We start from the raw sequence: 25,022 nt of genomic DNA on the forward strand, positions 1-25,022 counted from the left end.
TCACGAATATAGTCATGTCTAAGATGCAGGCATATAAAGGAAAATTCAATAGCAATTCAGCGATGGGCAGGGCTTGTCCTGGTGGTTAGAGATAAACTGGGTGAACCTTTACTGCCACTGTTTATAATGTGGCAAGAAAGGTAAAATTGCCCAAACCTATGGTCTATTTTTGCAAAATCCTGAGATGCTGATGTTATTTAGCTGCTTTGGAGAACGTTGCCTGAAATTCTCAGCTTGGGAGATAAGGTACTGATGTTATAAACTGTGTGTCAGTATGAAAAGAAATTAAATTCATTACATTTTAGGGCCTCGCAACTAACAAGCTTTGTGCCATTTTTCCATGTCTCTATGGAGCACACAAACACTTGTCTCTTCAGTGCCATTTACCAGGTAACTCTGTTTTTTATCAGACTGTCATAAAAGCCCTCATACATGATTTACTGAGATAGAAAGCAGGGAGGCTATAAAATTAGCCCATTGACTTTTCTTGGCTACTTACCCATGTTGTCACCGGTCCCTCTCCAGCTGAGTGAGGTCAATCAACTTGACAACCCCATCCCCTCAGGTAAACCTTTAGTTTGCAGAGAGCAGCTCCAAGGCGGCAGAGGTCAAAATCTCCTTGACAGAGAATTAGGCACTAAATGCCCATGGGGCCATGGGCTGTGGTTAGGGAGAGATTTGCCATTGACTCTACCAACACCATGCCTCCTTAGTGCGCTGACCCTCCCGGCCTGGGGACATCTCCCTGCAGCTAAGGGGGATTTTGCCAGGGTTAGCGCTGCATGTCCCTGTCCCCTGCCAGGATTTCCTTCCCCTGTTGTAGGTGGCCTTAGTTAAATGTCCTGTCTCAGTTTCAGCCACCCAGTTATCTCTACCAGCCTAATCACCTCCTGTTGGCTGTGCTGCTACCTGTCAGATATCCACAGTCTCCGCTCATGTCCCATCTCCACCTCTCTTTCCTGAATGTACGATTGCTTGTCTCAGCTTCAGCTCATAAGCCTTTATTCTCTATTCTTTATGGGCTTTGCATGTGACCTATTTTGCCTCCTTTTTAATCTGTGATCTATAAAAGTCAAGTAATATTATGAGGTAAATATTATGAGGTGTGTTGCATCTCCTCATTTGCAGGCTGAAGAGAAATAGTGAAAGTCTAAAGCACGGCACACCCCAAAGTTGTGAATCAGAGCCCTGAAAACCATATATTAGCTTTTCAAAAGGGATACATTTGAAGAAAAGGAAATGCATCTTTTATTTTCCTGTCTGGTTTTTAACCATCTTAGAGTGACACTGTGGTTCTCCCCCATAGCAAGGCAAACTGCAAGCAATGAACAGCTAATGAAATGCAAACCTGAAATTTTCACTGGCCTTTCTCAGTGTGTACTTTAGGGAGAAGGCTCTATTACAAGAGTTGCCGAGGCAATGTGTCAGCATGTCCAAGGATCATGGAGGTTTCTCCATGCGTTTTCTGGATATAAGACTTCAAGCAACCCTGTGAATCTAAATGTCTCCCTTGCAAGCAAAGCCCTCCTTCCCCTGACTTCAAAATCTAAGCATCTCAGAAGCCCCTGTAATGTGGCCACTTATCCAGTAAAGTCTCCTTCTAGCCCCAGGGCCACACACAGGACTGGGAAGACAGGTAATAGTGCCAAATGCAAAACAGGTTCATGTCCTCGGAACAAAAATTACAAAAGAGAAACCTGAAAATACAGCACATCGCAAAAATTATTTTAAAATAAAATGTGAATCTCTTTTTCTACTGAAACCCCTCATCAGCTGGTGAGTCTTCACGTTGGGTTTATTCTTTGCTTTATTTATTTCAGAAAAAGAAAAAAAAAGCAAGCAGTAATTCTGAACATCACTCTTAACTCTAAAGGGTTTCACTTGAAACCTGGCTAAACTCAAAGCTTACACTAAAAATAAGTTTTAAAAATCCATAGTGTATCGTGTTAAATATTAATTGAATTTGCAAATATGAGCACAGTCTTAAGGGGATCGTCTATCAGGAAAATAAGTAAAGCCTGACTTCTCTTGTAGATGTGAACAAGAACCAACTCTTTTGTCAGTATTACTGCTCTAATGTAAAACGGGTGTAAGAAGAAAATTGGCCAGTATCTTTTTGCCTGCAAAAGCTTTCTGTGCTGGGCTGCCTGGTCTGGCTTTCCGCTCTGCCAGCAGTGGCATTAAAACAAATATGCCTCCCACCCCTGTTACACTAGTTGCTGCCTTGCTGTGCTGGCTTCTGTTTCCAGCAAGGGGAAAATCTCTGCTGCCCTATTCTGCAGCTGGTTCCATTTCCTTTGTTCCCATTCACCTGTAATTGGAATTACACAATAAAAAGACACAGCCCATGATTACAGGCTCCTTGGGCAACAGGTGTTGGTTCATTCCCCCAGTGCAGGCATGGCCTCATGCTCAGTGTGTGGCTGGTGGGGATCTTTCTGGCTGCTGTGCTCTGCTCATCCTAAGAGATGGGAATGGAGAGAAGGTACGTGTCAGGAGGAAGAGCGTTTGCTCTGACTTCTGAAAAGTGTTGCTGCCAGCCCTCCATAATGTTTTGAACCGGTATAAAGAGCTTTTCTTGAACAAAGAAAAAGGGTGAGCTTTGCCTTTTCGCATCCCTGTCCTCCCTGTGTCAGAGAGGGTGATGAGTGGCTAGTGCGAGCTCTGGTCCAACAGCAGTGCAGCTGAAGGTGGCCCTCTCCAACAGAGAAATGCTATGCTGGGTATTTAATTCCAGTTTTTGGAAGAGTTGACTAGAAAGCAAAAATTCTGTTTCAGAGCAGGGGAAAAAATAAGAAGAAACCTAATCTTCGGTATCTGTTTTCTTCCAGAGGCTTACAGCTCTCCTCAATGCAGGCAGGTTCTTAGATCTGATTTTTTTGCACCCTGCAGTAGCTTTCTAAACTAGAGATTTATTTGCAGGGGCAAGAGTCTCTTATCACTGTCTCTGGCAGGACTTTTCTACCTGATAATCCCTGTTGTAAAGATCTGGCTTCCAGTCCTTGCTTTGAATTGGGCAAACAGTGTAGGAGCCCAGTTTGCCTACATCCCACATGTGCATCTTTCTGAGAGATTTGGCCTGAATATCCAATTTGACCTGAAGCCCAACCAAAAAAGGGAGGATTGGAAGGGGAAAAAAAAAAAAAAAATCTTAGTTTATGATTGAAATCAAAATTAGAAAGTAGTCTAAATAATAAAACTCACTGGAATTTGCTCAACCCTAAATAGCCATATAACAATCTCCATAGAACACTTCCTCTGCCATCACTATCTCCACAGTCAATCGCAGCCATATCTGAATGTTCCTGGAGTTGTTTTAGATTTTTTTTTTTAACCAATTCTCAGAGACTGAGTAAATCTTTATTTAAAAAAAGGTGTTTTCAGAACTGTGGCAAATCCACTTTTCCTCCATGCTGGCTAGGAAAATATTCAAGGGAAACTTTAGCCAGATGCTCATGATGGTGATTAGCAAAATCCTAATTAAAACTGGTTTATATAGTTGATCATAGCTGTATGAATCTTAAAGCAGCATGAGTGCACTGCAGAAAGCTCCTGCTCCTACTTTTTGCCAAGTGTGAGAGGAATGAATCTGGGATTACCTTAGGTTTTTTGCTATTTACCCCCAGCTGCAGGTGGTGTCCAGGAGATGTACTGCAATCCATATCCTTGGTATCTCTCTTCAGTCAAGCGCTCCCTGTGAGAGAAGTATCCCCTGGAGCTTGTCTCCGGGTATTTCTGAGGCCTGACCCAAATGAGGTGAAAAAATTGTAGTTAAGGACAGCACTTTATGCAGGGTAGGAATGGTGCAGAGTTTCAGGGAGGGCTGGTGCCAGGTGGGGCTGGAAAGGGCTGGGAAATGTTACAGCTTTGCTGGGAATGTCAAGAAGGATCTTCCATCACCCCCTTTTGTGCCAGGCCACCAGTGCCACTCTAATCCCTCTAGAGCTGTTGAGGGGCTGCGGTACTGCCTGGCCACGCTGAGGGCCATGTCCCTTCCAGCTCCCCTGCAGCCCATTGCCTCGGGGGTCCCCCTCTGGGCCAAGCCTGTACAGAGCTCTGCCCTGCCAATAACCCTGGGGCTGTGCCTGGGAAACGCCTATGACCAGCAAGAGAGAGGCTGTGCTGCAGCACAAGCCTTCAAAAGCTGTCATTGATGTAAAGAGTGAGCAATAGAGTCAGCCAACCGCTGGCCAGGGAAGTCATGGCTAATACACTTTCACGTCTTTGGCCTTTTCCACCTGTCATGTAGCCTGCCAAACTGCTCTTTCTCCTTGCCTTCTCTCTTTTCCCTCCTTCTCTTAACAAAAACAAATAAATATACCCACTGTGAAAGGGAACAGAGAGTAGGGACAGGGTTCAGCCACTGCTTCCACCGCTCATCTGAGGTTTGATCTTTCTGTGCCTGCTTCATGGTCTCTGCTTCAGCTTTCTCCTCAGTAAAAGCAGAGTGATAATACTTGCTGTTAATGAAAATACTTTTAAGATTAGGTACTTTCAGAAAATTAACATAACACATTCCTGAAATTTGTCTGAAGTTATGACAACTTGCTTATAGAAATTCTCCTGTGGTAGAGAAGAGATAAATATTTTGAAAGGCTTACAAGTTAATGTGATGATAAATGCCAGGATCTTATTTTTCAGACTGTTCTGTTTTACTTTCTCTCTGTTCCCTACCTGGGGGCTGCGTTACAGCTCTGCTCCCAGCAGTTGCAGGCAGCTGCTGGTTGCAGGGGGAGAACTCCTGTGGCATTATTTATGGCAGCTCTCAGTGAGAGGACAGTGATTTACTGTGCATCATCTTCTGCAGCTGTGAATTTGCAGCATGGCAACAGGGCCTTTCACTGGAATCCTAATTTTCAGTCTGACACGGAGGTAGAGAAAGGTGAACTGGCTGGATAAAAATAAGAACCTGTTAATATCCTCCTTTGCCCTCCCACAAATAAATTTTTACTTTTTGGAACCGGGAAATTAGGGTTGGGAATATCCCGCCATTCACACTCCCATTTCTTCTGCCAGACAGCTTTTCAAGAGAAGTCAGAACAGTCTTGATTCTTCCTCTAAACTTAGAATTTATTTTTTTTATATAGCTCCCTTTCTCTTACATCTCTTCGCCAAACTCTACTTTTGACTGCAGCAGATCTTGCTAGGGACACTCGCTGAATGAACCTGGTTGTCACCAAACCTGCCCCATGCTCTGAGCTGAGCAACATGCAGCAGGACAGCAACAGGAGCCCTCATCCAGCTCTTGGATCTGCCTCTGCCTGCAGAAAGATGGAGCTTGCTTCCCTGTGCTATCGAAAGGAAGTTGCAGATTTTGACCTCATGCCCTTGATCTTGAAAAAGATATGCACAGATCGTCTGAGCAGGCTCACCAGCTTATCCAAATTGAATCTCAGTGCCAAGTCGCTTGGTTTTGACCTACGCTATAAAATTGTTAAATTCCCTACAAAGTCATTGGCATTCTGCACAGGGGAGTTGACAGAATAGCACCTGGGAGTGCCTTGTGTTTTTTTTTTCTGGGGTTATTTCTTCTGGCCACAGTTTATCTGGCACAAAGCACAGGAAAATGATGGCATACGTTTTGTAATGTTACGTGGCAAACCTTGGCATTGCTTTCTGTCAGTAGTAGCAAACCAGGTCAGGCTGCTGTGGCACGGTGTCATAAGAGCAGGAGCAAGCCCAGCCCAGCAGCCCCTGTGGGAAGCTTCTCCATGGGCTGTGCCTATGGGAGAGGGAAGAAAGGGAGAAGGAAGGAAAAGTTCACTTGTTTGCTCCCAAGCTTCCTCCTCTGAGATTTGGATCATAGACATTGCATAACTGCAAGTGGGATTAATCATTTCATTTAAAAAGTGACAGTAGGTACAATAACGGAGGGTAAGTGTGCCCATTATCCGATCTGGCTGACTATGAAAGATTTTTGCTTCAAGGCATCTCCTGTAATTGCAGATTTGGTTGGTCAAGCTGTAAAACACTTTTAGGATGCAAGTGATGTGTGCTGTCATTGCTATGCAAGCTTATGTTTCGTATGTCTGCTATTCCCCTCAGCTGAATGGAGTATAACCTTCAGGTCAGTTATCAGTAGACTGGGGAGAGGGGGGAAAATACCCAAATGAACCTCTCTGAAACCACAGAAACCTCCCAAACACTGAGAAACAATTAGTGGTTCTAATACTGAAGAACTAAATGCAGAAATTATGTTGCTTACTTTTAGGAATAGAATGTAAGAAAATTGCTTACTTTAACCATGTGGACTTTGACAACCAAGATATGCAGTGAAAGAAGGCAGAATTGCTTATGAAAACAAATTTTGTTGCAAAATGTGAAATGCTTTAAAATCATTCATGAGTTTAAAAAACAAAACCCAACATCCTGTACTATTGCTCTGTCAGGAAGATTATTTTATTTTTATTTTTTAAACATTCAATTTAAAAATCAGGATTGGCATTACTCTTTGAAACTTGCCCTATTTACATTATTTCTAACTTATGATTATGTACATTTGCTGTTGAATGTAATCATTGGGCACTCCAATATGAAATATTAGAAATATAAGGCATAAGAAGGGAATGTTCTTGCCGGTGGCAAGAACTTACTCTTACTCTACTTACTCTCTTATTTACACTTCTTACTCTATGGAAAAGTCTCAGTTCTGACCTGGATGGAGGAGTTGCAAAGAAAAGTAATTACTTCTTCCTGCTTCTGCCTGGGCTGAAGCTTCTGACAGAAGACTTAGAAATGCTAGTGGCTTTGCTAGTATATTTTGCCTAACAAACTTGTTTTGCACAGACCGGGTGTCCCTCAAGTTTGTATGAATAATATGGGCCTAGATTTGAGGAAAAAAGGTATGAGGTGAAATGCAAAGCTTCAGATCCTCCTGCCAATTCCTTCCGCTCTGCTTCCTCCAGCAGCGAAAGTAATGGTAGGTCTGGATTGCGCTGCCTTGTTCCAAAGCGCAAAAACTCAGAGGACAAAAAAAATACCATTATGCACATGAACAGGTTCAGCCCTTGCTTATTGCAATGCAGAAGGGACCAGAGGACCTGATTAGGCAAAGTTTGGGAGACAAGAATACAGCCAAGCTAGCTGGCTGTGACTCTTGAAAAACTGCAGCGTTACCAGGGAGAGATGCCTTTATTAACAGCATCAACATTCAGTCCCCCCACAGGTTGTTATCTGGACTGAATGGCACTCAGTTCTTATCAAGGCTCTTGTCCGTAATATGGAAATCTCACACAGTATGATCCTGTGAGTAAACACCATGCTGCTTAAAGCCCTGATTCCTATCATGTAAAGTAGATTGCAGCCCCTCAGGACACACACTGCAGTGGAAGGTGGGCAATAAACCATCAATTATTAACTTTTGTAACCCCCAATAGCTAGCAGGGTTTCTGTGCCAGGCTTCTTCACCTCTCTGTATTGCTGGTAGTCCTGCAAGGGCACCGAAAGATGCTCTGTCTTCAAAATCTGCCAGTTAGCTCTCCTGTCGGCAGAAAACCTACGTACAACAGGGTCGGCAGTCTGGCACACTGATGCGTTACTGGAGGTAATCGCTAAATCTGGTGAAGGAGAGTGACTAGACAATTCCTAGCTTATCTCCCCATAAGAGCAACATAGTTGCAAAAGGCAGCAGCGAGGTATCGCATCGGTTAGGGCTGCACACAGAGTGAGTGTAGCACAGCAGTCAGGCAGCTGCTTTGCTTGCAGAGCTGTACTACTCTATCTTTTAATAATTTCCTTCTACACCCAGGGGAGGTTAAAAGATCTGAATCAAGGTAGAGAAATTTATGATCTCATGTGTCTTTGAGAAAAACTTACCTGATGCACCTTGGAAGGGAAGGCCGGCAGAGCTAGCCCCAGAGCAGCCAAGGTGCCCTAGGCAGTATTTCGAGAAGCACCCATCTCGGGCAGATCTATTTGTAACCTGGGCCCAGCTTGTGTCCAAAGTGTGGTTTGTCACACTTCTAACCTGAACAGCAGGAGTAGAATTTCTCAAACTGCAAGATTTAGTGTAAGAAATCTTAATTTTTCTTAAGTATGGTCAAATTCACTCTTCAGTGCCTCCTGTAAATTTGGCAGGGACACTTGTAATTTCCTAGGCAGAATTGTGGCAATTCCTTAGGCTTCCCCAGATAGCCACTATACTGCTGTGTGTATTTGAAGACTATTCATTAGTATGATTTGAGAAAGGCTTTACAGAAAGAACATATTTCGGGGGTGTCTCTAGAAATGTTTTTTTTTATGAAACACTTTTGTTTGGGAAAACAAATCAAAGTAACGAATTAAATTTTGAAGCACTAATATATCATATGTGATACCTTTAAACATTTTCACTTTCAGTGTCCAGAAGATTGTTTGGAGAGGGCTTTCCTCGGTATAACATTAATCTGTAAGGGTGGTTACTGCAGTGTTCATGTTCAGAAGTACTGGTTTCAAATCCCAATATGTTTAAAACCCTGGATGGGAATGAATCTGGGAAGCTTTCACTACTGTAACCAAGTACCTAGGAGATAAAAGCCTCTGAGATATTTTTAAATGTCAAATTTCAGACACAAAGCATATTACGGTGATTTGATCTTCAGACTCTCTATTTATCTGTCTAGCTTCTCCTATTCTATCAACAACTCTGTTCACCTTAGAGATAGCTTTAAACATCACAGATATACAAATCTGACAACAGATTTTGGTTCTTTATAATCCAAATGATGATACTGAAATAAGCTATGTAAATCATTCGTTTAAACACTATCTAAAAGAAAATTTTAAGGTTTTGGGTTTTATTTTTAAGGGCTTAAAAAAAAGCACTGAACAAACAGTTTAAAAAAACTGACTCATCAGCTCTATATTTTTGTCATCTTTGCTTATGTAAATAGAAAATAAATGTCAAATATTCAAGTCTGCCTAGATCTCTTCCTTTAAAAATGAGGTGTTCTAGACCGTCAGTTAACAGGACTTAATGTGACTTATGTGTCTTCTGTTTCTCAAAATGTGGATGTAGGTAGTTTGTATAAAAATGAGGCTTTTCACTGCCTGAAGCATGACTCCAAGCAAAGATGATAATTTCCAGATTCTTACACTAAAATGAAAGATCTTTTCCTGCCCCCAATAACCCAAATATCACAGTGTGCTTAAGGATGATGCTGACATTTTCAAAGACCACCCAAGGTGTTCCCTTTTTGACTGCAGATATGCTCTGAGTCTCTGTGGGACTTACTGTCTTTCCTTTTCAGGTCTCTTGCGTCTTTTTGGCTTGCTTTCATTCTGCCTGTTATCAATTCTTTGGAGCCCAACTTTGACATTAGCAAAGACCATATTGTCATAGCTGTAATGAGTGCTTGACTTTTAAAAGTAGCACAAACATATACAATATATAAAAATTAAAGTTTAGTAGTCACTACAGCTCTTAAGATTAATCGTGGTAGTAATTTGACTTCTCATGTAATTGCTTCTTAGCTGAAGATGAGGCTTGCTTATTCATTCAATGCTAGGTCAGGTTCAGTGAACTCCTTGTTTATTTATCCTTCTCATAGGACATTAGCAGATAGTCTAAACAGATTAAAGTTATTCTTTATGATCTATTTTTTTAAAAAAAATATTTTTCCTTAAAAGACAAACATTTTAATATTTCATTTTGGTGTTTAGTTTATCATTTTATGTTCAAAAAAATATGAGAATGAACCAGGATCTTTGGATCTCATAGATGATGTTGGAAGCATGTCAGTCAGCAAGACAGCCTTTCCTGGTGCAAACTGAGGACAGGAGGTGCAGAGCTATCCCGGTTGCAAGAAGAGCAGCAAAGTTTGCTTCTTTCTTCTGCAGACTTCATGAGCTGTCCCTGCCTTCATGTGCATGGACTTGCTTTTGGTTTATGGTAATGAAAGCAAGAGGAAAAGTAGGCCCCAGGCATTCATTTGGCCATGAAGTACTGCATTTTTTATAAAGCTTAGTAACTGTAATTTTTCAAGTAATTTTCTAAAAGAGGGCTGGAATATGGGTAGTGCACAGGAACCAATATACCTTGAAAGTACATTTCTTTGTTTTAATAAGGTTGGCAGTGTACCATAACTTGCCATAATGAATTAATTTGGTGTTTATCATAACAGCACTGAGCTTAATGAACTCTTGATATTTATGCAACTGTCTGTAGATGTTCTCTTGTCATTTGGGATTTATAAATAGATACTAATACTTTTTATCGCTACTTTCTCCTGAGCAGGAAAGATCTGCATGGTGAAAGGCCACTTAGGCTCACCTCAACTTTTTCTATACTAAAAGTAATCAGATCTTGAATAACTTGATTTTTGTCTTTATCTAGGTTTCTGAATTGTTAGTATTCCACAAAGCCATGCAACTTGAATAAAACTGTTACAGATCTGTCCTTATAAAATTCCACCACACTTGTAAAATAAATATAGTTAATATCTAATTTCTTATTACTGCAGATGCCGTTTCATGTAAGTTTAGCCTTCTGTATTTGAGAGAGTGTCCACGTAAGTTTAACAGATTTAAGTAAAAAGAAGTTCACTAATTTGAACAAAGTGATACTAATTTATGGGATCCAGGTCATGAGCGCTGCATCTTCTGAAGCTAATGGTTTATTGCTGGGCAAAATGGAAGGTCAGCTGTTTTCCCTCTTTTAATATTGTCTGATACGCTAATCCTTAATGCTGAACAGCAGGTTTGGTTTACTACTGCTTCTTCTATTATATCTAGAAGGTGAGATGCTCAACCTTGTTTCTCTGTACACTGACTTCCTAGCGACAGCAGCATGATGCCAAGCACTGCTGAAGGGCAGATCAGAAGGCAACCACCTGCCTGCCCTCATGGGGCACAAGTTAGTTGGTTTTACATATGTTTGGAGTCCCTGCCAGAAAACAGGCTTTGCAGCTGGACCCAAGGGCACTCTTTTGCTGGGTTAAGTGGTGGGAATGGGTGGAGAGGGAGTGCGGCTTCATCTAATCTGGCAGCCCAAGCTGCATTTGGCTGGCGTGAAAAATTTCCTCTCGTGGAGTCTGTGATTGGCAGGTCATCAAAATGCTGGCTTGAAAAAAACAAAACAAACCACAGAAAAATGGAAAACACTCTCTCCAGAACCAGCATTTTTGTTTACAGATTTCAAGACCTGTAGTCGAAGGAAGGACTGGAATAGCAATGATGTCTCTGCTTCCACATGCTTCTCTCATCTTGCAAGCTCTCCTTGCATCACCTCAGTCTACTCAGGAGCAGGCGCTATCACTGCTGCTCCCTTTCTTTCACCTTGGGTCAGCTACTTCTGCCCTACACCTTCCTGTGCCACCTTCACTTCTGGGCTGTATTTTTCAGTGATCTGGTGCCCCTTTTAATTCTAGGCTTAGGTCTAGGGGTGGCTAACTGGGTAGTGCAGCTGGTTGCAGGCAAGCAGCTATTTTTGAATGAACACCTTCCCACCAGCTCTCTAAACACTTCTGAGTTTTATTTCTGGCCATTCCCTATCTCTTTATTCTGTGTGTTTGAGCAAGACAAAATCACACAGGAATACTCTCCTCCTGTAGGTGACTGCAGATATATCCTTCACTCTCCACGGCAGCTTCATAACAGTCCATGGCTGTAATAAGATGCAAACATGATCTGTTGGGCAGCTGGGGAATGACTATATTTGTTGGCACTGGGGATAGCATCAAAGTGCTTTGAGCATCAATGTGCGTCTCCTGCAAGGCCCCAGTGATAAGGTCAAAATAATGAAAACTCATCAAGCCTCTGTGAGAAAATGAGGTGCCGCTGGTGGGGGAGGAGGTGAAAAGGACCCCCAAGAACCTCCTACTTGCCTGTCTCCATCCTTATTCCCTGTTTCCCTCCCCATGGCTGGGTCTGCCTCTTCCCTAGGCAGGAGGCAGCAAGCTGGGATGGGCAGTGGCCGTTCCTCTCCTGCATGGAAGCCCTGAGCCAGCCTCGCAGGTGGCATCTGCAAGAGCTCCTCTGCCGCTGAGATAGGGGCTTGCTTTGCCAAAACCTAAAGCCTGCTCAAGGAGATGCAATAGGGGTTGGCATCACTCCGGTTATTGCCATGAATACGAAAGATTCAGGCAGTTGCTTCACTAAAACAAAAAACTCTCCTTGTGGGTTCCTACCTGTCTACTTTGATAACTGAAGGATGGTCACAAATCGGCTTAGTTTTATGTCTTGTTTTACAAGTGGAACCGAACTCTACAAAGACTTGGCACCAGATTTTTCTTAGAAAAGCTCCATTGTGGAACTTTTGCCTGAGGGATTTGACTCTTGGCTAGCCACTGCAGAAGTAACTTGAGCTCTTTTAACTGGCCCCATCTGCAGGCACTAAGCACTCCCAAACACAACCTATGTGAGCTACCCAGGAGCTCCCCGGGGAGCAGGCACAAGGGCTGGGACCTTGGCTCAGGCCTCCAAGGCACAGCCCACTGAGGTACACAAATAGCGCTTTTTTTTTTTTTTTTTTCTTTTTGACGTATTTACTTTTTCCTCCCCCTTCTGACAGTGGGCATTCATTGCATGGTTCTGCACACCTCTCTGCAGCAGCCTGATCCTGGAGACTAAAGCCAGAATAGCACCTCATCATCTCCTCTTCCTTGTCAGTGCCCAGGGTGAAGTTATCCCTCTGGATAACACATTCCTGGTGAGGAAGCTGATATTCAGTAACCTTTGACATCACGGACTGTGCATTGGCTTTTCTGATCTCATTGTAAATGGACTGTCGCATCTCTTGCTACTGATGACTCAGAATAAAATGATAAAAAAGCCAGTGTTGTCACAGATGTCTCAATTTTGTAGCATTTGTGACACCTTGCTATCATAATAAGTTGGGGGTATTTTTATCTGTGGGTATTTTGCAGGAGTAATTACATTTCACTGCCAGCAGCAAAGTACGTAGTTACTGAGTTGAATCCAGCCCTGTTCCCACTGATTCAGTAGGATTTGTTCACATCACTGTCAGATTTGGAAACCACAGGCAGTTCAGTTTTCTGTGCTTGTATCCACTAGACATCACTTGGCACTGTGATTTCGGGGCCAAATTAGTTAAAGTGCATGCAGACATTTTCTTTTGTGCAGGTTAATAACTTTACATCATTGCCTTGAAAATGTTACTGTAACAGTTTGCCTGCTAGAGGAAAAGCTATTAAGACCCGCACTCTATCCATAAGCAGGTTTAAAGGTCATGTTTTTCAGACAAATCAGTTTATTTCAATATATGGTCTTCTTTTGTAAGCTTTTTAAGACTATGGTATTTCAAAATAAAAGGAGCTCATGCACCCTATTTATTACTTTCTACCACTCTTATGTGGTACCACGCTTATGTGTTGTGATACTACTCCATGCCAATACAGCAGGCTCAAGGGAGCCAAGACTGTCAAGGAAAAGTTCAGTTGTAAAAATCTGGGACTTGTGAGAAGAGGCATTTGCTGGAATTACAGCATTTAACACATCATTACCATTCAGAGCATTTAGTTAATGCATTATTATTTTTAGTCATCTATTAAATTTGAAAATCAAATATCAAACTGATTGTAGTGTCTGCCACCCAACAGGTATCTGATTAGAGTGTGTAAGGGCACCCACCAGGAACCGCAGCAAAAGCACGTATTTTTATGGAAAGAGTGCCATCGTGTGGGAAGCTCCTGCAGCACGCAAGTATAGCAGTGCCTACGTGCTATGCACGCTTGCAAGAAACCTCCCTTCCTCATGTTGTTTTTCATGGAATTTCAATAAAAGTACGATTTTCATTTCTGAAAATGTGCTACAAAAATAGGAAGTTCTATAACTAGGAACAGGTTGGTAGTGTTAAATCTTCTTAACATGTTAACTATTAATTTGGTTCCACAAATGGGTGAATTCAGAAACAAAGTGTTTACTAAGTCTAATAGAAGCAGGATCTCCTTTTTCTCTGTATTAATTTAATACAGTTAGATATTCATGCTCTTATAATTTCTCTTGGTATGTATTTTATCTCTCAAGATCTGTTTTCAGCTGCAGTTTTACAAGGTTTCATGATAAACTTTCCATTTATCAAGCTCGTCCACGTAATGATAAAATTACTATCCCTGGTTTCTGCTTCTTTTTATGTTTTCCTTTAAATAATTGAACTTATATGTTGCAACCATAAAGAAAATTGACAATAATTAGCAGGAGTACAATTAGGAATAAATCTCTGTTAAAGAACAAGCTGAAGTTCAGTGTCTTTATGCAAATGCCTATTGTTGAAAAGATGGCTTGTGTAATCAGGAATTACACTGACAAGTGAAGAATCATTTAATTAATGAGAACAGAGCAATCATTTGGATGGTTCATTCTATTACTGACTGAATAAGAGAGAGAAAATAGTCCTGCTCAGGGATTAGAGCTGGTACTGGAAGAAATAAGCCCCACAGTGTTGTTCTGTTACTGCCTTGTATAGATAGTACAGTAATTTTTAAATATAAAAACACACATGCCAAATGTTTGGATTGGGCATTGAAAATTAATCTTCTATTACTCCACCAGAACCTGTACAAAAGGATTCTGTTTATGCTGACTATCTGCTGGACAGACTAGAATATTTGGGCCAAAATAATCACCTAAGTCCTAATGCAGGATGCTAGGGCAGTGAGAACCAGAATTATGGTGAGTTATGTCTGTAAGCACTGTATGCCATGATAGAGGCTGTGTTTGCAGTCACGGAGGAGTAATTATGGTAGGAAGGGACCTACAGAGGCCTCCAGCCCAGCCCTCTGCTTGAAGAAGGTCCAGTTAGGTCAGGTTGCTCTGGGCCTTCCCCAGTGGGCCTTTGAGTATCTCCAAGGATGGAGATGCCACAAATTCTCTGTTCCAGTCTTTGACCTCTCCCATTTACCTTTTATATAGTCAGAATTGCTCATGTTCTGGTTTGTCCCAGTTGCATCTCTTCCTGTCACTGGGTCTGGCTCCAGCTTCTCTACGCGCTCCCAATAGGCAGCTGTAGGCAACAATGACAGCAATCCTGCATGTAGTCCCTGCGCCTCCAAAGCTGCTCTGGACTTGGATGTCTCCTAACAGCTATCCTGTCTTTTGCAACAGAATGGAGAGTCCTTCCGTCCTTGACTTATCCCTGCCCCATCAGGAAGCCTTGGGATAGGGCTTCCCTAAGTTGGCATTGGGCTTGGGACATTTCAAAATATAGCCCAGGCAACTCTGACCTTGTTCGCCATTCTGCAGGGGTGGACCTTCAGCGATGTCCTGTCAGCAGGCATTGCACAGAATTTATCCCACTTCTTATAAACACAAAGCTATGCAAACAAGGTGATTCTGGCATCTCCAAAGCCATGCGTATCACCCACAGTCTGTTCCTCAAGGGCACTGTTCCCTTTGGTACAGCACATAGTGGACAGGCAGTTCCCCTCTGAACACATCGAGGGTTCAGCCATCAGGTGTACTCCTAGGTAGGAAGCAGAAGCTCACGCCAGAGCTGTGCTGGGATTTAAGCCACTGATGGCTGCGTGAAATCTCCCATCCCTGCTAGGACCACAGCATAAGAATATGGTAATTTGAATGTGCTATAGAAAATTTAGTGGCTTCATTGACATGACTACCTGTTCAAGTGGCATTAGAGATTGAATGGTCTCTGTATAGAGCAGTTGCCCTGTGCTTCCGAGGTGCATTCATACTCCCTTTCATAATACTGTATTTTTCTGAGGTTAAGGTAGACCACCACACTGAGCTGTTATGGTTGCCCTGAGACAGTGGGACAGCTTTTCTTCACCCTTTGATGCCGTACAGTCTCTGGTAGCAATATCCCAGGCCTCTGCTGGTTTGTGTGCACTTGGATTTTTTGCATGCTGTGTCAAATGATTGCACAAGTAATTGTTTGCCTTCCAACTCTGAATTGCAAAACAAATTTATTACATGAAAGAAAACATTCCCCCTGTTTTATTCTTTTTAAGTGTAATCGTTGAATTTTTTATTTTGGGTAACCAGATGCACCCAGCTGATACTCTAGTCACTTCTGGATGTTTTCAAAAAACCACTCTCCTCAGGAATAAATGAACTACATACGAAAATCTTTTTCCAAACAAAATTCTTGTTTCTCAAACTGTTCATCCCACAGGAAGTCTAACTAAATACGTTGGCCTTGCAAGCTGCCCAGTAACTCTTTGGCATTGTTCTGTGTACATAGGTGCAAGGTAAGTGAATTCCACAGCAAAGAACCTTTCTATGGAAATCACTTACCAGCAGGTCACATGCTCCCAGCAAGCTTAGTTTAGGTCATCACTGACTGCAACTAATACGGTTCTGAAGCTCTCTCTCCAAAGCAGCAAGTAGGTAACCTAATAAAGATCAGTTTACAATCAAGTAACATGTATCCTGTGGTACATCTGAACTGTATTTTTTTTTTTAATTGATATGTCTCTTCTCCAACGATTAAAATGCAAAATATATATTGTCAAATATCGAATGCACTACAGAAGTCAATTGACATAGTCTGTAGTGAAAGCCAGTTAAGAAAATACGGTTTATTAAGTAAAGCATTTTCATTAAGGGTCATAAAAGAAGGAAAGAGAGACTTGTGTGTGCTTTCCTGTATCTAGAGTAGAGCATAGATATCCATATGCTCAGTCTTACAGATGACCCCGTGTTCAAGCTTTCTTTTCTGGCTAAATCAGTCCATCTGGATTCATCAGCTGCTTGGCTTTCCAAGACACATGGGAAGGTTGCAGGTAGTTGGATTACATCCTCACACTCTCAGGTGCCACCTCCACTGCCCCACTGTAACCCCTGACTCTGTGCTTTCTCCTCAAGGATTTTGGAGCTGCAGCAGAATGGCGACATGGACATACTGAAGCATAAGTGGTGGCCAAAGAACGGTCAATGTGATCTTTACTCATCTGTGGATACCAAACAGAAAGGAGGTGCCCTGGACATAAAAAGTTTTGCAGGTGTTTTCTGCATCCTTGCTGCTGGGATTGTCCTATCCTGTTTCATTGCAATGTTGGAAACGTGGTGGAATAAAAGGAAAGGCTCCCGGGTTCCATCAAAAGAGGTATTAGACCCTCCATTTCTCCTGGGGAATTTTCATGCACCCTAAAGATTGCTGCCTTGACTTTATAGCATTAGAGAGGGTGGGGAATCAAATTCAGAGAAATTTCCATAGTTTGCTGATTTTTTAAGGTAGATGTTGTTCCTCAAAATCTCTTTAGCTATTCTTTCTAGAAAAGCTTGAATGGAAAAGTATATTGATGATGTATAAATATGCAGCTATTCTGAGTAAAACACTGTTACTTGTAGAATAGTACATTATTAATAGATCAATATTTAGTTCATTATTCCCATTGGTGAGAGCTAATTCTTACCAGTAAGTTCAAAGGTTTCTTGGATTCTTCTTGAAAAAGATATCCCCTAAGATCAAGGACTGAGTCTTTCAAAATAGATTTGCAAAGTTTAGCCCTTTAATCAGCAATTAGCTTCTTAAATAAGCTTGTTCCTGTTTTCAGAAATGTTAACCTCTTGAGACTTCCATGAATTTCAGTTCTCGTTGTTTCATCTGAAGTCCAGGGAAGCAAGAGTATGTTCAATTTTTCAGATTTGGGCCAGACTTATTTCTGAAATCTACTACAGACTTGTTTCAGAAAACCTTGGACAGACACCACGGAGAGTTATGTTGTTTTACACCAGAGTTTGCTTTTGCACCTGCGTGTGTAATGCTTTCTTTCCTGTGGCAATTTACCTGTCCCTTTACCAGCCATCTGAGCCTTATGCAGTCTTACAACAAATTTCTCACCTTCATAATTAAATCTTTAGCTCTACAAAATACTAGAAAAACATTAGGAAAAAAAAAAAGTTATTAAAATCTACTTGGCAGAGATGCCCAAAGCTGAACCTAAATACAAGCTTTAATGTAGCACTCTCAGTTACAGCTTTTCTATCTGTGCAGCTTAGACACATCTGTGTAGCTTGTGGGGTATTGCTGTTAATTTGTGTGCAGTGGTCTCGCCTTCTCTACAGTTTCTCCATTGTGTTTATTCCTGCTAATCTAATGCTGTGTAATCAGGCAGGATTAATTACACTACCTAATTAGACAGCATTGGCACTGATGTTAGAATACGTTTAAACTTTTCTTGCCTGTTTTAATTCCCAAGCTTTTTTTGTTCAAGATCTGGACTGGACAAAAAAGAGAATCTCTAGTCTTTAAATTGGGTTTCTCAGGAATGGAAACCATATAGTTTCAACCGGTAAATTATTAAAAAACCCTAAAATTTACTAGATTGTTGTTTACCCAAACTTTCAGAACTTCATACTTCATATTTATCCAGTGCAAAACATAAAAATAAATAACAAAGGAAAAGAAAAAAACAACCTGGTTATTTTATATAACTATAAAATTTCCTTTTTCAATTTTCAAACACAGAGAAATTCAAGTATGTACTTTCCACAAATGGTATAATTTGGCCTCCTTGATCTTTGTTACGTGGTCATTAGCTCAGCATTTAAAATTGCATCTCAACACTAAATTGAAAAGCTTGGCTCAAAACGGAGTTTAACATGGACGTATGTGCTGAATGTCCCCACTATCCTGGATGTGGGGGTCATTCAGCAAAGAAATACATCTTAACTAACTTTCTTAAAATTCATTTTAGCTTCCATGAAATCCATTGGCTCTTCCAGGCCACTAGTCCAGAGTCGGGGGTCAGATTGGGCCAGTTTGTGGTCAGCAAGCCAACCCTTTTTCCTGGTGGCTGCCATCTTGTGCTCCAGAATGCAAGCATTTATACTGAAAAAAATTGTCTTATGGTTGCGAAGATAACATTTCGGTCGCGTACCAGAAGTAATCCATTCAATGATGTCTGCCTGAGTCTGCAGACAGCCTTAAACAGTAGCTCTGAGAGAAGTATGAACCGCCCCAGTAATCTCAATGGGATGTTGACTCTGAAGCCTGATGATAATTTAAATGTGAAAACTGCTGAATATTTCACTACTGATCACACAAGAGAGAAGAGGAAAGATCATATTATGGAGATATGCACAATCTTACTGTGAGTGGGTCTCATTTTGGTGTATCAATTGGGTGGAGATTGGGTTGTGGGCTAAGCATGGGAGAATATCACCGCTTATATATTTTCACTGGTCTGACCCTAGCCCCAAATGCATCTCTGTAAGACAAGGAAGACGAATATTTTGAGTAACTTATAGAGGCTCAGAAGTGATGAAATTCTTATTGTTTCCCAATTGGCATTTTAAATTACAAAGTATTTGTATGTTTTTCAAAATCTAAAAAGAAAAAAACCCCAAACAAACAACAAAACAAAAGAAAAACCAAAACAAAAACAAAAGCCAACCAAAAAACCGCCAAAACCAGGAAAAATATTTAGGACTGTCCCTCAGAGATATCGTCATGACTTTCACATGCTAATGGAGCCTCTGTATATTTCTTTAGCTTTCAATGTGGCCCCAGTTCTCCTGCATCCATATGCAGCTCCAAAGTTTTTAGGAGAGAGCGTTTGGTGAATGCGTTTGGTTTTGGTGTCACCTGTGTGGTTGTTATGTGCATCCATGTCTATGTCCACATGTAAATAAACTATAGACAGAAAGCTAAGTCCAAGAAATGAGCACTGCATTTTTTCCCTCCTGTGATGAGTTCACACCAAAGCCTCTGTGATCAGCAATCACCCAGCTCCTGGGAGATCCCTGATGCCCTGTTCCCTGCCCCTTTTCCCACGGTTTGTCTCCCTGTCCCTGCCCTCGGAGGGTGAAATCCCGGAGGGGAGCTGGCCTCTCAATCTTCTTCCAGTCGGTCTCTGTGTTTGGCGTGGTACCAGTGCAAATATTCGGTGATCTGTTTTGCTAAGTAGATGAACTCCTGCAGTTTGTTCTAGGTGTGGACTTTTTCAGAGTGCTTGACTTTATTCCTAGACAAAGGAGGGATCTCAAGCCCATTCGGTATACTAGGAGTTTTGCCATTGATTCAGGGAACTCTGGATCAAGCCAGTCATTGAATTGCAGTAATCAAGGCTGGAAGTCATCAGTGCACATCTGTCGGCTGCCTAATTATCCTCTGTGAGGTCCTAGAGTGTGAGATATTTCTAGTGGCCTGGAAGAGCCAGTAGATTTCACAGAGATTAAGGTAAATTTTAAGGTTAGTTGAAATTGATTTTTGTTCTGAATGAGCTGTGCTACCTAGACTGAGGGAATACCTGTGTACATGTATACTTAATGCCACTTTGAATTAAACTTTGCAGTTCAGTAGAAATATATATACACAATACAGGTGATTTATTGTCTCACCCAGGACTTTCTCCTCTTTTTTAACTTCTGTGCATTTAAATTCTCAATTATAACAAACAAACCTGTTTAATTGAGTTCTCTGGGAGGAGAGATTTAAGAAGGAAAAGGGACAGAGGTAAGAGGAGGGATGATATATTATAATTAATACCCCAGTCCACCTTCCCTTCTCACCCACAAGAGCGTAATTCCATCAGAATCGATGGAATTGCTTCTTTGTAGGTAAGGGGAGAATTAATCCCTCTGTTGGCACTGTAATTTAAAATTGCCTGGTGTACTCCTTTCTGTGTGATGTCAATGAATCACCAGTGCTTGGTTTTTTGTCTGGAAGTTCAGCTTTTCTACACTACAATTTATATTATAAAGGTAAAAGGCAACCTGAGATGTATTTAGTCCTTCTTTAAGCCCTGAGAGGATGACAAAGATGGCAACCTGATCCCTCAGAGCCTCCCATGTTGACATTCAAATTTAGTCCTCATTGCAGAGCTGAAGAACTGGCATCATCATCACAGGCATTTGAGATTATGCTTTGCTTTTGTGGCATGAAGTTTACTGTTACTCAACTGTTGCTAGTCCAACCCACCTAGCTCCGAGCCTGGCTTTTCCTGGCGGAAACCTACAAGTAGTGCTTGGAGTTTTGTTGTTCGGATTCAGGGTTTGAAGGTAGCTGAGGTGTAAGGGTCTGCCTCGGTTTGGCTTAGCCCACCCAGCTTCAGGCGGTGGGGGTGTTTGCTGGTGAAGTTCAGAGATGCCGTCAGCCAACAGCCAGCTGTAGTTAATTGTGCATTGTGCTTCCCGAGCAGTTCTGATCGCACCGTGGAGCTTCGACCCAGCACAAATGGCGATGGTGAGCGGTGCTTCTTGTTTTTCTCATTCCCCAGGATGACAAGGAGATCGACCTGGAGCACCTCCACAGGCGCGTGAACAGCCTCTGCACAGATGACGACAGTCCCCATAAACAGTTCTCCACCTCATCGATTGACTTGACCCCGCTGGACATTGACACTTTACCCACACGTCAGGCACTGGAGCAAATCAGTGACTTCAGAAACACTCACATCACCACAACCACCTTCATACCAGAACAGATCCAGACTCTGAGCCGCACGCTGTCTGCTAAAGCTGCTTCGGGTTTCTCCTTCGGCAGCGTGCCCGAGCACCGAACTGGCCCTTTCAGGCACAGGGCACCCAACGGTGGCTTTTTCAGAAGCCCCATCAAAACAATGTCATCTATCCCTTACCAACCAACTCCTACTCTGGGGCTGAATATCGGTAGTGACCCAGACCGAGGCACCTCCATCTGAGCATCAGACCAAGTTTCTTCACTGTTTCTTTTTTAGGACTCCCTTTGCAAGGAGCAGCTGTAAGATTGTGGGACTAACATGGATGTAACCTTTTTTCCTTTTCCTTATTTTTTTGTTTTTGAGGGGATTTTTAAATTCATTTGGGGGTTATTTTCTGGTTTGGGTTTTTTTTTTTTTTCCCTTTTTTAAATTTTATTTAAGAATCAGGATTATTAGTAACAACTCTTCCTCCTTCTCTTCTCTGCTTTCTCAGTCTGGTCTCCTCTGTCTCCCCTTATTCTCTGTACTACTTGAATCACTTATTCTTTGGTTTATCACCACGTTAGGTGTTGGTTACTTCAGACTTTTCATATACTTTAAATATAGGAAACATGCAGTGATTCATGCATAGAAAAACCCTGAGGATTACTTTACAGAAGGGCATTCGCTCCTCCTCCCTCACCGCCTTTTTTTACTATAATTGCAATAACTTAAGTCTTTTTCATATATTCTGCTGCATCCGATCAGCGCTCCACTGCTGTGTGTCCTGTTAACTGTGGACCAAAGGCAAACCCTGCAGTTTAAAAAATGGAAAAATTAAAAAAAAAGGCAAAAAGGAAAAAAAAAGAAAAAAAAAAAAAGCAAAACAAATGAAGTTAAAAGACCATTCAGGCCCCACAACACGAGAATGCAGTTTTGTAGGATTACAAAAAGCCATTACTATGCCAGTAAAGACTACAGTTAAATCTACTTTCGCACTGCACCAGTGCATATGACCTTTATGTGATTGTACAGTGTTAAAAAGTTTTTCTTATGTACAGTAAACTGTATCATATGGCAGAAGCCTCTGTTGTGTTAAATAAATTAGTATCTCATACATATATATATATACATATATACACACAGGTATGTATATATATATACATGTATATATAGCTATAAAATGGCAGCTGTTGCTATTGCAATTCATTTAATAAAGCTTTAGTAAAAATGTGTTGTATACAGGAAAGATGTACAGTGCAGGGGGTCTTTTCATTTAGAAAAGACAGGTTGCTTTAATGTTATTCTGACTTGCATCATTTGCCAACAGAGCATATTTTATACTTTTTTATTAGAACATCCGGGGCAATTTAACGTTTGTACCTAGATGTAACTCCTTTGGTTAGGTTTTGCGTTGGCTATTGAGCATTCTATAAGGCTAACCTTGATAATTTTACTTTTAATTAATTAGACAAATGGAACTCTCTCTTAGGTATACCATGTTCATGAACAACTAATATAGCTCTAGAGAAGTTTAAACATAGATCAAAGGTTAATAAATTATTGTCCAAATCAGTACAGTCGATCAATACAATAATGGTGTTAGTGGAGAAAAAAGAAGCCCTTGAGAAATACAGATGTGGCCTTAATTATAATCATGTATTGTTCTAAGGAAAAAAAAATATGAACAGGCGCTCATTTTAACCCTTTATATGTTAAGTTAGATTTAGAGGAGCTATGCATTTTTTACATTAGTGCCAACTGTATAGAACAAGAGAAAGAACAGCAGTGAGAGCAAAATCAGTGCCCACTTTGGCACCAGCTTTTTAAAGTAACACTGTTACCTGTTAGAAATGTAGGAAGAGCTTTCTATTTGTAATCCTTAAAACTAAAAATGCGGTTAAGTAGAAAGCAAGCAGTTTATCCTGTGAGTTTTTTGGTTTGGTTTGTTTTTTAATGCAACCATACACTTATTTTAACCTAACTCATTCTTTGGCTAGGATTAATAGGAATCAGCCTATGTGATTTGCTTTAGGATAAATTAAAAGGTATATTCTTCAGATCTATTCTATTTTAATGCTAATTCCGTTCTGGGGGAGCATCTTGTACTGTCACTGTTTTTTGTACTAAATCTTCAAATATTTGTCTACTGTGTAAGGCAGAACAAATTCTTATCGTGCAAAAGGCCATTTTGTTTCCAGGGTAGCAAGTGTCTAAAAGCATGCACAACTTGCTTCCCCCTTGTAACATTCATGAACTCATCCACACTTCTGAGTAAAATTAAAAAAAAAAAAAAAAGAAAATTTCTTTCCAACAAGCTACGTAGGGACATACCAGATGTTGCAGTGATTTTAGCTATTAAAAATACCTGTTAACCATGTACGATATTTAAAATAGGCCTATTTTGATGTGTTGCCTATTATACAAATACACAAAACACTTTTTGGAGGCCTCAGTTACAAGTGGCAGAGCTTTCTGTGTATAATTTGTCTAAATAATTTGTCTAATAAAATTGTTTTCTAAACTTGCGTTTCCTCCTGTTCGGTTACTGAGTTCTGTGGGATTTTTGGTCTGTGGCAAGGTGTCCACTCTTGAATGCTTTTGCCGTACCATCACTAAAGGGTATTTAGCCCACGGAGCTGGGATGAGCTCGCCAGGCTGCCGTGAATCAGTTCAGTGTAGAGCATCCATGGCAATCACCAAGATTTACCATGTTTATCAATGTCAGGCTTAGATTTCAGAAAACATATACGGACAGCATTTTGGAGAATGATTTTAGAGATCATTGTCAGTGACATGTACGGGAGGTGATTTGTGGAAATACTGCATCCCATCTCTATCCTTTTTAGTGTAATCTAGGAATTTTCTTGGAACTTGGTCATTATTTTTATAGAATCACATTCTGCCATCTTTATTTGCACAGAAGTTAGTTTGCTCTGATACTGGACATACACTGCCTTTAGATTTGGCAAAAGTTTTAGTATGAGAGAATTTAGCCTGTATTTCATTATGGCCTTCTGAACCCTTAAGTTTCATTAACATGTTAAACTTAATGGCCTAGTCATTAGTAAGTTGTGCAGAATATACTGCAATAACATCATCCATGATGATTTAACTTGCAGCATCCAAAGTTTGTCTGCTGGCTTTTTACATTCAGTATATTTCATTCACTTAATATTTTTGACCTCTTACAATTTTCTATTAAGTTTAGCAGGCATTCAGGGGATTTCATTTTATAGCTTCAAAAATACATTGGAAGGAGCCCTCAATTCATTGCTACGTTCAAAAAAAATCTGAATCCCAATAACATAAAAATCTAAAGGAAGTTAGATTATTGAAAGTGACTAAAATTTAGTGATTAAAATTTCAAGGTGCCTACACACTAATGCCAATAGGCTCGTATGTCAGTGGGCACTAAATGCCTAGCAACAGGATGCTAGAAGCTTTTATAGTCAGGCTACTTTTATTATCTCATAAAAATCATCCAAGAGACAAGCTCTATTTATTTTCTCTGAGGCAGAGCTATGGCAAACTGAGGCACTGACCCTACAAGCTATTACTACAATGCACATTACAGTGTATCTAGTAGGGGTTCCCTCAGCCACAAAGATGCTTGCATGGTCAGGGTCCTAGTTTTAGGCTATTCCATAAAGTAATGATGACCTCTTGGGAAGTGATGTCCTGTTGGCATTGCAAGTCATACACTTTGGTTGGACTAGATGATCTTCAAGGTCCTTTCCAACC

General features: G+C 41.0%; 1 protein-coding gene across 2 annotated transcripts in view; it reads left to right on the forward strand.

Moving 5' to 3' along the window:
- Positions 1–23,802, forward strand: part of GRID2 (glutamate ionotropic receptor delta type subunit 2) — a 756,499-nt gene extending 732,697 nt beyond the window's left edge. For both annotated transcript variants that reach the window (XM_074866754.1, XM_074866755.1), the window contains 2 exons: positions 16,759–16,999; positions 21,117–23,802. In XM_074866754.1, the coding sequence (XP_074722855.1) occupies positions 16,759–16,999; positions 21,117–21,539 (664 nt within the window). In that variant the 3' untranslated portion in view covers positions 21,540–23,802. The remainder of the gene's footprint in view (positions 1–16,758; positions 17,000–21,116) is intronic.
- Positions 23,803–25,022: the final 1,220 nt, after the last annotated feature.

Source organism: Strix uralensis, chromosome 4 (assembly GCF_047716275.1).
Source record: "Strix uralensis isolate ZFMK-TIS-50842 chromosome 4, bStrUra1, whole genome shotgun sequence".
NCBI classification, from domain to species: Eukaryota; Metazoa; Chordata; class Aves; order Strigiformes; family Strigidae; genus Strix; species Strix uralensis.